Source organism: Hippocampus comes, unplaced genomic scaffold (genome assembly GCF_001891065.2).
Source record: "Hippocampus comes isolate QL1 unplaced genomic scaffold, H_comes_QL1_v1.1 scaffold74, whole genome shotgun sequence".
Classification (NCBI taxonomy): domain Eukaryota; kingdom Metazoa; phylum Chordata; class Actinopteri; order Syngnathiformes; family Syngnathidae; genus Hippocampus; species Hippocampus comes.
Window position 1 is genome coordinate 418,825 of NW_017804812.1, and position 13,683 is coordinate 432,507.

Consider the following 13,683-nt stretch of genomic DNA (forward strand, 5'->3'; position numbering starts at 1 on the left):
GGGGGCAGAATACACCAATTCAGCAGTATGCGCTGCATGGACGCTGATCGTTAAATGTTTTGCCGAGCGGCTCGATGTAGGACAGGACTTGGGAGACCACGCGCCACCCCCGGGCTAAAAAAAAAAAAAAAAAAAAAAAAACGGTGCCAGTCGCTCAGCGCTGAGGCCAGCGAGCATGTGGCAGCAAATCAGGCCACAAGGTGCATGGCTGCCGCCTCCCCCTCCCCCCTTGCCTCACCCTTGAGGAAGACCGTCGTCCTGGGCGTGACGTCCACATCTGGGGAAGCGCTGAAGGGGAAGGCCCGCGGTTGGGACGCCGCCGCCAAGAGGAGAAGGAGGAGCTTCTGGAGTCCCATGTTGAAGAAACATGTCCAAGTTTGCATCTTGAAGGACCGTGTCCCACTTGCGGGGGGGAAAAGAGACAACCAACTGTTAACGGACAGCAACGGCCCATGAGAGAACCCCTGAAACAATTCAGTCGTTATTTAATTTATTTTTTTTAAGAGTGGATAGACATGGCAAACCGTAATAATATCAATAATTCAATGACATCAACGAAAACGTCTGGTGCAGAGAAGTGAGGGCGGTTGTTAAACTTCACACACCCCTCCCGGGACAGGAACATCCATTCACACAGGTGCCATTCTGCCTCTGATATTCGCTCCAAAGCTGGGAAATTGGCAGGTTGCTTTTTAAGCTACACTTCCATTGAAGCATCTGTAGAAATGCTATTGAACCAACATTATTACATAACAAAAGCTTTTTTTTTTTGTGTGTGTGTGTGTGTGGATTTTGAATGCATGAATCATCATCAACAACCACTCCAATGACACAAGTAATGTCCACTTCAAATCATATAACCGGAAGTTTGGACGTCACATATCAAGTGACGTTGATTGTAATTGGATTTTCCTGTTTGGTTGTTTTTCTTGAATGTATTTCATCATGGGTTTTTTTTTTTTTTTTCATTAGTATTTGAGTATCGTTTTATTTGACGATTGGTATCGTCTGTTCATTCTTTAATTTTTTTGGAACGTTTAGTTTTTCGCTTCTATAGGCAGCAGGAAGATTAGCTGGTGTGTATTGCAAGAACTAATGGGGCTCCTATAAACAATAATCAAACTTATTGTGTTTTGAATGTCGGTGCTTGCATGTGTCCTCTTGGCTGTTTGACTGGGGGAAGAAAAAGAGGAGATTTTTGCATACGCAAACACAAATTCTCATGACTTCATTCTTCGCCTTTTACCTGGTTTTTAACGACACGAAAGTCTGTCTCTCAGAGACCCCCCCCCCACCCCCACCCGGCGCCTCGACGCAACGGCGAACTAATTAACACATAATTCACACAAAACGTCCGGGAGCTTGTTGTCCACCGAGTCCCACCGGACTAAACAAAGTGGCTGCCAAGTGAGCAAAAAAATAAAAACTTTTTGCAGCGGGGCACGCACACGCACACAAACGCGCTGAATTCAGGTGAGGTGCGTGAACGTATTCGGGCATTTTTACGTGAAATAAGCATAAAGAAACGGACTCACCTGCTGTATGCACCTGTACGCGCGGACGCGGACAGAACAGCGAGCTCCGTCTGCAAATCTGCTCTCTCTGCTTAGCTCAGCTGCGACATCGCTTCAACGATTGTGGCCCCTCCCACGCATGAACAGTCTTTGGCCGGTGCCTACACAAACACGCGTGCGCGCGCACACACACGCTCTCACACACACACACACACAAAAAAACACTGTACACGCGTGTGTACTGTTTTCTAGATTTATTGCAACTTTAGAGTTTGTCTTTGTGATGGCATGTAAAACTCATAAAGATGGAATTTGGAGATAAAACGAATCACTTTTAAACACTTTTGTTAAAGTATTCATCATGTTTTTTAAAAAAAATATGTCCGACTAAACGGCCATATGAATTGAAAATATCCATACAGGGCGACACTTTTCAGAGCGCGATGACTTTGAACTTCATTTCCCAGAATGCATCTCGGCTACGGAAGCCGCCACGATCCTATGAGGTATGGGGAGTGATTTGTGCCAAAATTATTTACACCGCGACATCCGCCATTGTCAATTAACACTCTTTAATGCCCCGTTTGATGGAAATAACCTTAAGTATTTCGTTTCCCTGATGGCATTTGGAGATAAAACGAAGCACTTTTAAACACAGAAACACAGACGTTGCCACTTTTGTTGAAGTACTCATCATGGTTTTTAACAGAAATATGTCCGATTAAACGGCCACATGAATTGAAAATATCCATACAGGGCGACACTTTTCAGAGCGCGATGACTTTGAACTTCATTTCCCAGAATGCATCTCGGCTACGGAAGCCGCCACAATCCTATGAGGTATGGGGTGTGATTTGTGCCAAAATTATTTACACCGCGACATCCGCCATTGTCAATTAACACTCTTTAATGCCCCGTTTGATGGAAATAACCTTAAGTATTTCGTTTCCCGATTTATATTTAAATACATAATAGAAATCCGATTAAGGCTTGATGTCTGTTTTACAATTACGGTTTTTATAAACCACAAACGGCATCAACTCATTCCCGTTCAATGGAGAAAGCAACACAGCCCCCTTACGGACAGAAGAGGGATGGGCTTCTAACACTTGTGTACAGTACTGTATACATATCTGAGACCTGTTTGAGTGGAGACCTCGAGACGGTTTAACGTTTCTGTGCACGTGTCCGCTGACCTACAAACTAATTCACACTTCAATAATAACCGCGTTTGATGGAAATAACCTTAAGTATTTCGTTTCCCGATTTATATTTAAATACATAATAGAAATCCGATTAAGGCTTGATGTCCGTTTTACAATTACGATATTTATAAACGACAAACGGCATCAACTCATTCCCGTTCAATGGAGAAAGCAACACAGCCCCCTTACGGACAGAAGAGGGATGGGCTTCTAACACTTGTGTACAGTACTGTATACATATCTGAGACCTGTTTGAGTGGAGACCTCGAGACGGTTTAACGTTTCTGTGCACGTGTCCGCTGACCTACAAACGGATTATGAATATTTACAAATGATGCGTCATGACAAATGCACACACAGCAATCAATAAAACACGTGGAAATCGCGCATATATTTGTGGATCTGATGTGAACGCCACAACCATGTTTGTGGTCTAAAAAAGGGGGGTTTATTTTAATATCTTATTAGATTAATTTTTTTAACTGAGGATAATTATTTATTTAGTATGTAGTTAACAGATTGTTTGCCCCCTCGCGGACAGAAGAGGAATGGGCTTTAACACTTGTGTACAATACTGTATACTGTACATGTCTGAGACCTCGAGACGGTATAACGTTTCTGTGCACGTGTCCGCTGACCTACAAACGGATGATGAATATTTACAAATAAATAACCAACCAAAATGCACATTCTCCAATCATTTTACACCCGTACTTTATTAACAACGTAACCAAAATACTTGGAACAACTCTTTGTGCAGTTCGTGAACGCCACAAACATGTTTGTGGTCGAAAAAAAAAATACGTGAAAATCGTGGATGTGACTATTTCCACACAAATCTCTCGCCATACCTCTTATCCCCCCCCACAGGTGGATAAAACATGGCCACCAACATGCCATCGTTATCCTTTCGGGTAACTTTCCCACAGGACACAACATTAGGTACAGCTTTTGTCTTTAATATTTAAATAAAGCCCCTTATTTGGGGGTTTTATTTTAATATCTTATTTTTTTGAACTGAGAATAATTATTTATTTAGTATGTAGTTAACAGATTGTTAAATCAACATTTTTATTGATCATTTCATTTTATTTCACGTGTTTCATAAAAATACTCATACAGTATTTATATTTTGGGCACTAAAAGCTTGAAAACTACAATTGAGCAAGAATAACCAACCAAAACGCACATTGTCCAATCATTTTACACCCGTACTTTATTAACAAGGTAACCAAAATACTTGGAACAACTCTTTGTGCAGTTGGAAACACACACGCACACACACACACACACACACACACACACAAGGTATACCGAATGTTTTGGTGCAGAATGTTTTCTGCACACATGCAAGTACCACACCAAGTCCAATTTATCAAAGTAGTCATATTTATTTATTTGTACACATGATATGAGGGGAAGAGGGAAGAGGTTGATTGTGGATTATTTCTGGGATAGTGTCACATTAAAACTGTCCCCTAAAATTGTTATTAATAACAAATTGGGCTGAGTTGATTCAGCAGCATTTGTTCAAGTGTCATTTACACGCCTTTTTGCAAGACGATTTTCAGACATAATTTTAAAACTTGTCTAGTTACCTCAAAATGACTGAAAACATTCTGGTGAAAAAAAAAAAATAATACAGATGCAGTGGCAGACAATGACAAAAATAGCGGCGGACCCTCCGCTATCCAAAAATCTCTCGTCCTCAGAAGAATTTGACGCCTTTGCCGTCGTCCATGCTGATGAGCTCGGCTTTGCCTTCCGTTTGCAGTGTCTGCAGTGAGCGCAGCAGCATCCACTCTTCCAAGCCGTGAAACTCTGCCCAACACGCAAAGAGAGAAAATGTGAAACGATTGTGGCGTGTGGGGGACGTAGAGCGTGCACGGGAAAGGTTGGCGACAAAACCGTACCTTCGCCCTCTGTGTCGTCACCGTTGGAGAGCTCGTACAGCGTGAAAACTGTGTTGTTCATTCCGTTTTTCGATACCTAAGACAATAAAAACGGCGGTCATTATTTGTATTTTTCTAAATTTCTAATGTCGGGCACACATACATAAACAACCATCCGCGCTCAAATTCACACTGAGGGACGATATGGAGTGTTCCATCAACTTGCCATGCATGTTTTTGGAATACGAGTGGAAACTGCAGTACCCGGAAGCTACAGTTACTTCGTTCAAATGTTCACATTTTTGGGGAATCTATTAATCTGGGAAAAAAAGTTCATGTGTATACAGTAAGTGTGTTCCTCACCCATTGATACATAAGCTTGCCCCATTCCTCGGGCCGCCTCCACATCACTAAACATCTTGACTTGTTCTTGTCCAGCCATTCCAGATTCCCTGATCACCACAAATGCAAAGGTCATTAAAGAAAGACAAACAAAGAACCCAAAAAAAAAACCATTCTGGTTTACCTTACCTTTTTTCCTCAACTCCTCAAACACGACTTGAATTGCTTCCATGGACAGTTTTCCTGCCATTCGGTTAAGGAGGTCAGAAAGAATCTTACGGGACATACACAAGGTAGTAGTGGAGAGTTTTCATTGAGCTTTTGAGAGGGATACGTTTAATCTTGCGGTTGTTGAAGACGGGGCTCTCCTGTGCCTCCATCACGTCCAGAGTGTACAGCTTTTGATGGCGGCAGTAAGTCAGCGCCAGCGAACACCACGCCGCCAGCTGCTTCTGTCTCGTGTCAACATTGGGTTGAAGCCTGCACACAACAATTAAAAAAAAACAATCAATAAGAATATAAGACATAGGATGACACTTACAAAGCAAAGTACAAAATAGATAGTTCGATGGATAAGATTGAAAAGGTAATAAAAAAAATAAATAATTGTACACTAAAAATAAATTGACACCTCCACCCAACTCGAAACAGATTTCCAAAGGATGGCCAACTTAATACATTTCAGGCTGATGATATAGTAGCGAAGCTTTCTTCCCGCAGGGCACACATACAGCTTCATGAGTCATTTGAGTGTCGTTTTTTTTAGAAAATATCACATATCCGTCATGTATGAAATCACACAGAACAGCAATAACATTGAATTTTGGAAGAGACACTAAATTGAGCAAATCTACTTCCTTAGCATTTCGGCTAAGGAGCCGGTTAATATGACACGAACAGTCAAAAACCAAACACTTGAAATGGGCAACAGGTTGAAATAGAGGTTTGGTGTTTATTTTACCATGTTTAAATAATGGTTCAAAGGTGTACTCACGTGAAAAAAGGAGGAAAATTATACTGCCACGGCCACTCGAAACTCATCGCGGCGGATGCTGTGAGAAGCACGTCCCACCACAAAAAGGTTCCGGCAAATCATAAGCGCACAGAAATTAATGTACGGACAATGATACACACATTTTATTAAATTCAGTGACACTATATTATTGCTTGATAATTTATAGATAATATATCACACTCCCATTTTAATTATAGTTAATTTAGACACAATTCGTTTCTCTATTAGCTCCGATTGCATTAAAATCCCGGAATTGGGCTTCCGGAAGCGCGTCCGTCAACGAAATGGTTCCGAGTGATATTACACGGAACATAAAGCGTCACGTTTACAGCGAAATAATTTTTTTGTACAATAATTTGTAGTTTTCTTGTATTTCAATTTTAAGTGGAGGAACGGCAAAATAAATAAATACATATAAAATACAAAATTAAATACCATTTTTTGAAAGTCTTCATGCTCCTTTTTAGCTCTAACACACTGTTGTGGATAGTGTTTGTAGTTAGTTTTATCTGCCTCGTAGTTCTGACGTTCGGTGTTCGAATTTTGTCTTGCGTGGGATGCGCTCTTCTGCCTGTGCTTGCGTTTATAATTAGTTGAAGACTTTAAATTGTCCATAGCTGTGAATATGAACATAAGTTCGTCTAATTGAATAATTTGTGCCCTGCATTTGGCTGCAGAGGAGTCCAGTGTGCGTCCTGTGCTTTCCCACCTCTTTTCCAAGGTCGCAAAATAAGAAAAATATAACCAGTAGCCTTTATTTACAAAGTTAATTTATTATGGAATTACTCTGTATCACATTTTTGATAACTTTCAGCATTTCAATGCTGTCTATTACTATTTACAGCACATACATTTCCTTCAGTAGCCGCCTCTCTAGTCTGTTAATCTTTATGTACAGTAGTTGCATGTTGTCGTTAGACAAATAATACAGCATAGATATTCTGTTATATTCAAACATGCTACATCAGATTTAATTCACAAAGGCTTGCGGATATTAATAGCTGTATACATTTCTATATTACAATCAAGTCACAAGATGTGTCGTGTTAAATCTTCAAATCAAGACATGAACTCCTTCAGCCTGATTGGAAGAGGCGCTCATACTCGTGAAGGATGAGCTCCACTATCTGGTTCTGAAAAACCGTGTGCATGGCGATGTTGCCCGACTCTGCCTCGGGCCGCAGGAGCGTGGGCCCGAACACGATTGCAACGTTGTGCACCGTCATGCGGTTGTCCTCGCCACACTGGATGACCCTGACCGGATGAGACAAATGGAAGCAATGAGATCGATACACTCCATCTAAGGTTGCCGTGTTAGTAGTATCGTAGCAAGCAAAAGCTGGAAAGGACTTGAGACACTGACCTCCGTAAATGTCCGAACAAGAGGCTCATGGTGTCGTGATTCGGGATGGGGAGAGATTTGATCAACTCATAAATGCAACACACCTTTGTGTTGTAATCAGGAATTCCTACAACAGGAAAAAATACAAATTAAAAAAGCGAGGATGAGCACATTTAAAAAGGATTAAAAAAAAACAAAAAACAATCAGAATAAGTGAGAAGAAATCATTTCAAGTGAAATGATTAGCTAAATGAGAGAAATGTTTCAACGACTACCCCTGTGCCACTGCGCTCGCATTGTCTGCTTTTATCGTTTTGTCTTACTGATTGCAGAGATGAACTTGTGAAACAGGTTGTAGGGGAAAAGTGGCTCGGGAAGCTCGCGAAAGAACAGCTTCAGCGCTCCGGTGAGCACGTGAGCGTCAGCCCACTGGCCGTCCTCAAGGTCCAATTCCTCTGTTAGGAAGTAAGAGAAGACGTTAAACTACAGCATTGGCAAACAAGAACTTAATTTCCACCTGCTTCACCAGCGTAACAAAGATAATTTATTTAAAGCCATAGAACAACATCACCGTTACCATGATCTGCCTTGAAGCGCAGTTTCTGAATGGTGGCGAGGTTCCCGCTGACCCTGTAGAGTCCGTCGATGTCCAAACCTGCAGGTCAACACTTATTAGTCGGTCGGCCTACTGCTGACTAGCTGTGATCCTCAGTGGTGGTGGTGGGGGGGTGTTACCTCTCCTCTCCACGGCTTTTATGCATTTCTCCACAAATCTGGGGACGGTGGTCCGCTCCTGCGCGCAAAGCATGGCCAGGTGGCAGCCGAACACGTTCTCTGTAGGCAGGACAGAGTACCATAAAACCCCAAAAGGTGCAAATCTGCAATCAAGACAAACTATATCACTTCTCGAAGTGGGAGTCATGAGTGTGAGCTGTGGCTGACAGCAACTCCCGCGTGAGTGCGGTCATTGTGTTTGTGTTTAAACTGTTCTCCCCACAAGCTCGCAGCCACACTGCAGCTCGATCCGCTCGGTTTCGGAGGGTCACTGCCTCACTTGGCCCCGACGTGAGTAGATTAGTGTAAATAATTCAACTCTACCTCGTATGTATCCTTTCTCCTTGACTGCCTGAAGTGAGGGCCGCTTCATGAGGAACTTGATGAGCTTGGTGCGAACCTTCTTGGGGTCGGTTTCACCGCCGCTGGTGCTGTTGACACTCGGTCTGGAGGCTGACCTCCCCCCAACCCCCCAAAAAAGATGCTTCATTTAAAATGGCAGCCACGCACGGTTTTACCCAATGCAGTTGGAGCTCACCCCGACGCCAGTCGGTTGCAATCTGTTGGTCCGTGATGCTGATCTTCTCGTACAGGTCGCTACCGTCTTCCTCCTCTGAGTGATGCTGGTCCTGGTACTCCTGACAGACCAACAAACACACCACCCCCGAAAAATTTGAACTCTGCGACTTGAAATTGATAGATTTTTACCAACAAGCTTCATGCCCGACAATGAAGTTAAAATCGACGGTGTGGTCGCATCAAAAGCGTCAGAGGTGCTTACCAGTTGCCTTATGGTGTCCAGTAAGACTTTATGCCAGTCGGTGATGATGCTCTCGGTATCGTACTGGATCAGAAACTCAACACCGCTCTTGCTTTTTAACTGAAAGAGCAAAACGTCAGGAACAGATAAATGTGCTGATTTTTCACATCGGTGTGAGGGGGAAATAGATGTCCATGCAACCTCCAAAACATTTTTCTTGCTCGATTTGTCCTTAGAGGCCCAGCTGATCATGGCACCTCGAAGGTCCACCGTCACTTCCGGGACGATCTGATTGGTCTTGTTCTTCGAGCGCGGCAAAAAAAAAAAGAAAAATGTGAGCATGGACACAAAACAGGCGGTGCTGCATTCCTGCGACAAAAGTGTCTGTCAACTGGCGGCGGAGGTTTTGTCATTTAAGTCACACGGACAAGAGTTTTTTTTAGTTCATTTCTTGAATTGCCGAAGTCAAGACAAAATCTGTTCAGCAAAACTTAGTTGACTTTCAAGTGAGGTCACGTGAACAGCTCCAAAAAAAATGGGAGAAGAAACTACCGAAATTCCTGGCGATGTCGATTTCGGGTCTTTGTGGAAGGTCAGCATGCCTCCATGCAGTACAGTCCAAGTCTGGGCCCAGTTTTTCCTGCATGAGCACACGTAGCAGAGGAGCCAGAGGGCAACGTGAAACCAGATACACCCTGAAAGCACAAAAGCTTCCCGAATACGACACCCCAAAAAATACCTCGAGGTGGGATCGTTGGACTCACCTGACTTTTTTGCCATTTTCAGACACTTTTGTTTTGTTCAGGATTCCGGCTTTCTCCAAGTTGTGCACCTGAAATCCAACCGGAGACTTTTTTTTCAGGGCAAGGACGGTACAAAAGCGGGTTAGCATGATCTCTCATGTAAACACGTGGGACAAACAGCCGACAAAAAAAAAAAGAAAGTCTCCTGTCACACTGACAAACTAGAATGTGTGTCATGATGTCATTACGCAAGAGCGCAATTGCAAAATAATGAGCTCAATGTTGGTGAATTCTTCACCAACATCGGAAGTCTCCAACATGTTGCCAAGCAACATACAAATGTGTGAAATGTAATAAAAGGGCGACTGCCTTGCCCTGTGCTCCTTTTCTCGTCACACCGATACGCTTGATTCATCGCCCAAGCCTACAACAAGGCGCTCTTTTGAACGAGCAATCGCATGCGCACACCCGCCGCCCGCCATAGATCGATGGCGTTATCTATGGCTCTCATACTAACAACCCACGTTATAGCGCAGCCACCTGGAGGTCAGGTAATAAGGCTTTCTCCAAAGTTGAAACCCAGAAGCCTTAAGAGGGCACAGAAGACGATCGTCAACAAATCGTAACGATTCGCTGGCGGCGAGTCGCCCGGCGTTACTCACGTTAGGCTGCGTCTCAGGAGAGTTTCCCGTGCTGGAGCTGTCGCTGCTGTAGTCCGACGTGGTCCTGCGGTGGGTCGGGAGGAAACTCTGCCAAGAAGCGCAGTTGAGAGCGCGGAGTCAAAATGCGCGCTTCAATTTTGACCCGAGGAATGAAATCAAATCAAATCACAATATTATTTGTATGTTCCGGAGGTGTGCAAGTGCTCCTACTGCGTCATCTTGGACCGAGGCGAGCTGGGCTGGTCCTACGGTTTGTCTCCAGTTCTTGAAGACATTCACCTCTTCGGCCTCCTCGCCATTTTCCTCCTGGGACAGTCCCGGCGACGCAGGGCCCACCTACACCGGGACGAGAAGACGCGGTGAGAAATTGTTGCGGAGCGTTTGAAGCGGGAGGCTGCCCAGAAAGCTTGCGCTTACCTTAGGCAGGTTCCATTGGGACTTGGAGCCATCTTTCAGGTAATAGTAAGTCTGGCCCAGGTCGTCCACGGACTTGACCCACTGTGACGGAACACAACTGAGACTTTATATGGTGACCCATCAATTTGTGGCAGGGGTCGGTCCCTCTCCTCCAAGAGTGAGACACCGCATTCCATTATCGGTCAAAGCTAACCTGCTCGAGTGAGTACTCGTTGGAAAACACCCAGGTGCCATCGGGCTCCACGTTGAGGCTCCAGCCGGCGGGCGTGCTGCGGTCCAGGCTGGCCCGAGGGATGATGGCTCGGCTCACGTGGGACAGGTTGTATTCCCTGTGGGACGCCGAGGGCCTCATGGGCAGGGGATCCTCGTCGGGATCAGGTCCATCGGCGCCTGCCGGGTAATCTTCTGAGTTGTAGTCTTCTTCGGGTATCTGAGGCTGGGGATTTGAGTGGAACGGTGTTAACTACGAAACTTTAACCTTAACTTCCAATCCATAACCTCTCACCATAATCCTGTTTTGTTTTTTTGGAGGCAAAGTGAAAACATCCAAACTCCACAAAGGACGGAAAACTGTGTCAGAGACTTGCTAACCACCTTGCAATTGTTCACCATAATCCTGTTTTGTTTTTTTCTTTGAGGCAAAGTGAAAACATCCAAACTCCACAAAGAAGGACGGAGAACTGTGTCAGAGACTTGCTAACCACCTTGCAATTGCATTTATATCATTTCATTGTGAGACAGAAATAAAAATCTGAAAATGATTTGTTTTTCGCAGTCCATAAAGACAAAATGAGGACAAACATCTCACAAAGAACTGCAGGCATTTTACACTCCTGCTGCATCCTTGTCAAATGGGAACGACTGGCATCGCTGAAGGGTTAAATCCATTAAAAAGGAGGCTGCACTCGCCGTCTTCCCCTGAGCGAAGCTAAAACAGGAAACAGGAAGTAGAGCAGCCAGTCAGGTCCTCACCGACTCATCTTGGTGAAAGCGGTGCACACTCATCGGCTCCATCAGGGGCGGGTACGGGCTGAGCGGCTCTGGCGGCTCCCAGGACGTCTCCCCAGACATGGCGTTGTAAAAGTACGGGCAGCCGCTGCGCTCATCCACGAGCTGCTCCCAGTCCGATGTCCAGGCCGGACGGGAGGCGGTGGACAGGAAGTCGGTGGGAGACCGAGGGGGTGAGGGGGGAAGCGGTTCGGGGTCACGGGATGACTCGTAGAGGGGGTTTTCCCAGGTGGTATGCCCCGTGGCGGGGGGGTAGTAGTAGTCCTGACCACTCTCCGGGTCAAAGTGCACCTCCCATCCGTCGGCGTCCTGGTGGAGCAGCGAGTCGGCGGAGTCCTGGCGAAGTTGAGCTACGTTGGCGTAGATGGGCGCTCTTTGGGTCTCATCGTCCACCTGTGGGGGGGGAAAAAAAGCGCGCGGTTCAGAAAAAACGGTGATGCCGAATCATTTTCGCAGGAGGTGTGACAGGACCCAATGTCCTTTTTCGAGAAGAAGAAAAAAAAAAAAAGATAGAAGTCGACTCGGCTCACAGGAAATACTCTGCAGCAGAGTCATGCCACAAACCGAAAAGTGTTCCTCCCAATCTTGCCACCATAGAAATATTTCTTGCTGCCTTTTATCATGTCAGTCTTGGAACTGCGACGGGCTTGACTTCCAGAGTGGTGCATTCGAGGGGCGCGGGAAAAACAAGCAATGGTGGCACTCTAGAATGTCAGATTCAACCTCAAGTTCCAGAATCTCGAAGGGAGTCGTCATGCTGGAGTGTGCTGCAACAGGCTGTGTTGTCAAAATGTCGAAACAGCAACCCAAGCAGTTTTAAAGGAGACATTTTGCTTTTTTTCCCCCCCCAAGCCAATTTAAAACCATGTCAAAAACATGATTAAACAGAGTTTATTATTATTATTATTATTATTATTATTATTCCATTTACACCATGGCATTTCCTTTCAATTTGCCACTCGAGTGCACTCGCCGTGTTCATGTTCCCGACGTGACAACCCAAAACAGACTTCTGCATCGGACTTTCACTTTCCTCCATATGGCGCGATCAAAACCAAACGCAATTTCCGGCAACTCAGCGTGTGAAATCGCACCCTTCACTTCAACGACTTGACAGACAGAGGAGTCTAAAAAGTGGTTTCAAACAAACACACGAGTTTTAGTCACGGACTTTTACAGCATCGAGTCAACCCAGGAAGCAGGCGACGCTTGTTTTGTCAGTAGGTATCAAAATGTGACACATCACAAAAGCAAAACTACACACCAAAAAAATAAAAACGCCACCGTACGTCGTCAAAGCTCACAAGGCCTACCTGAAGCGATGCCAGTGACTGGGCCAAAACCCGCTGGACCCGGTGACCCGGACAAACCCCGGTATACAGGTCGACCATGTTTTGTCTACAGTGGTCCGCCCATTGGAGATGAAGGCAAAGAGCCCAAATATCGCGATCGACAAGACCGTTGGGGCAGACGAGCAAAGTGCATCCGTGAGCGACAGAAAGGAGAACTGCGAGCAAGCGCAGCAGGAAGGGTTGGTGGGGGCGTGTACGCGCGTGTGCGTTGTCTGCGAAACCATGGAGGGTAGAGGGTAACTGTCTGTGAACAAGCGCAGACACAAAAAGAAGACACGGAGCATGTGCGGTTTTTGTTTGGACTAATAAAACGGCAGGAAGTCATGAGGGAGTCAATCCCAAAACACACATCGGCCTCTCGTGCCAGAAAACAAAGTTGGCCAAAATATTGGAACCCCCCCCCCCCACCTGTTAGTAACTCGGTCAGCTACTTGCTAGGATGTTAGCCATTCCATTCCCCCCAAAAAAGCCAGAGAGCCTTTCAAATCCACACCCACACTGAGTGTGAATCAAACCCACACGCACTGAAAGCCACGTGGAAAATTAAACTATTTAAATACGGGGACTGGCACACCAATCAACAAACATAATAGACCAATTACTTCTGCTTGCCCTTAGCTTTGGGCCAAGTCGGCGGTATCATCACAGAAATCTGTC

At 45.1% G+C, this 13,683-nt stretch overlaps 3 protein-coding genes across 7 annotated transcripts in view; all 3 read right to left on the reverse strand.

The window, feature by feature from the left end:
* sema4gb (sema domain, immunoglobulin domain (Ig), transmembrane domain (TM) and short cytoplasmic domain, (semaphorin) 4Gb) overlaps window positions 1-1,639 on the reverse strand; it is a 19,313-nt gene extending 17,674 nt beyond the window's left edge. The window contains exons 1-2 of the mRNA XM_019865133.1: window positions 1,536-1,639; window positions 239-402 (exon numbers count right to left, since the gene is read on the reverse strand). Of these exons, the coding sequence (XP_019720692.1) occupies window positions 239-383 (145 nt within the window). The 5' untranslated portion in view covers window positions 384-402; window positions 1,536-1,639. The remainder of the gene's footprint in view (window positions 1-238; window positions 403-1,535) is intronic.
* Window positions 1,640-4,085: 2,446 nt separating this feature from the next.
* On the reverse strand, window positions 4,086-6,081 carry vps25 (vacuolar protein sorting 25 homolog). Its single transcript, XM_019863614.1, has 6 exons — window positions 5,948-6,081; window positions 5,288-5,433; window positions 5,143-5,196; window positions 4,975-5,063; window positions 4,633-4,708; window positions 4,086-4,540 (listed from the first exon to the last, which is right to left on the reverse strand). Exons 1-6 carry the CDS (start codon window positions 5,992-5,994, stop codon window positions 4,428-4,430), a joined length of 525 nt encoding a protein of 174 aa, XP_019719173.1. The 5' UTR covers window positions 5,995-6,081; the 3' UTR covers window positions 4,086-4,427.
* Window positions 6,082-6,720: 639 nt separating this feature from the next.
* The window catches only part of arhgap27 (Rho GTPase activating protein 27), a 12,080-nt gene continuing 5,117 nt past the window's right edge, over window positions 6,721-13,683 (reverse strand). For 2 of the 5 annotated variants that reach the window (XM_019864704.1, XM_019864732.1), the window contains exons 3-18: window positions 11,639-12,067; window positions 10,860-11,102; window positions 10,667-10,747; window positions 10,460-10,585; window positions 10,250-10,336; window positions 9,609-9,694; window positions 9,397-9,484; window positions 9,046-9,147; window positions 8,866-8,964; window positions 8,623-8,722; window positions 8,409-8,537; window positions 8,046-8,144; window positions 7,888-7,965; window positions 7,634-7,765; window positions 7,332-7,437; window positions 6,721-7,222 (exon numbers count right to left, since the gene is read on the reverse strand). In XM_019864704.1, coding sequence (XP_019720263.1) covers window positions 7,045-7,222; window positions 7,332-7,437; window positions 7,634-7,765; window positions 7,888-7,965; window positions 8,046-8,144; window positions 8,409-8,537; window positions 8,623-8,722; window positions 8,866-8,964; window positions 9,046-9,147; window positions 9,397-9,484; window positions 9,609-9,694; window positions 10,250-10,336; window positions 10,460-10,585; window positions 10,667-10,747; window positions 10,860-11,102; window positions 11,639-12,067 — 2,163 coding nt within the window. In that variant the 3' untranslated portion in view covers window positions 6,721-7,044. Of the gene's footprint in view, window positions 7,223-7,331; window positions 7,438-7,633; window positions 7,766-7,887; window positions 7,966-8,045; window positions 8,145-8,408; window positions 8,538-8,622; window positions 8,723-8,865; window positions 8,965-9,045; window positions 9,148-9,396; window positions 9,485-9,608; window positions 9,695-10,249; window positions 10,337-10,459; window positions 10,586-10,666; window positions 10,748-10,859; window positions 11,103-11,638; window positions 12,068-12,987; window positions 13,266-13,683 lie in introns of those variants that run through there. The other 3 variants (XM_019864741.1, XM_019864714.1, XM_019864724.1) reach the window with 3 other exon arrangements.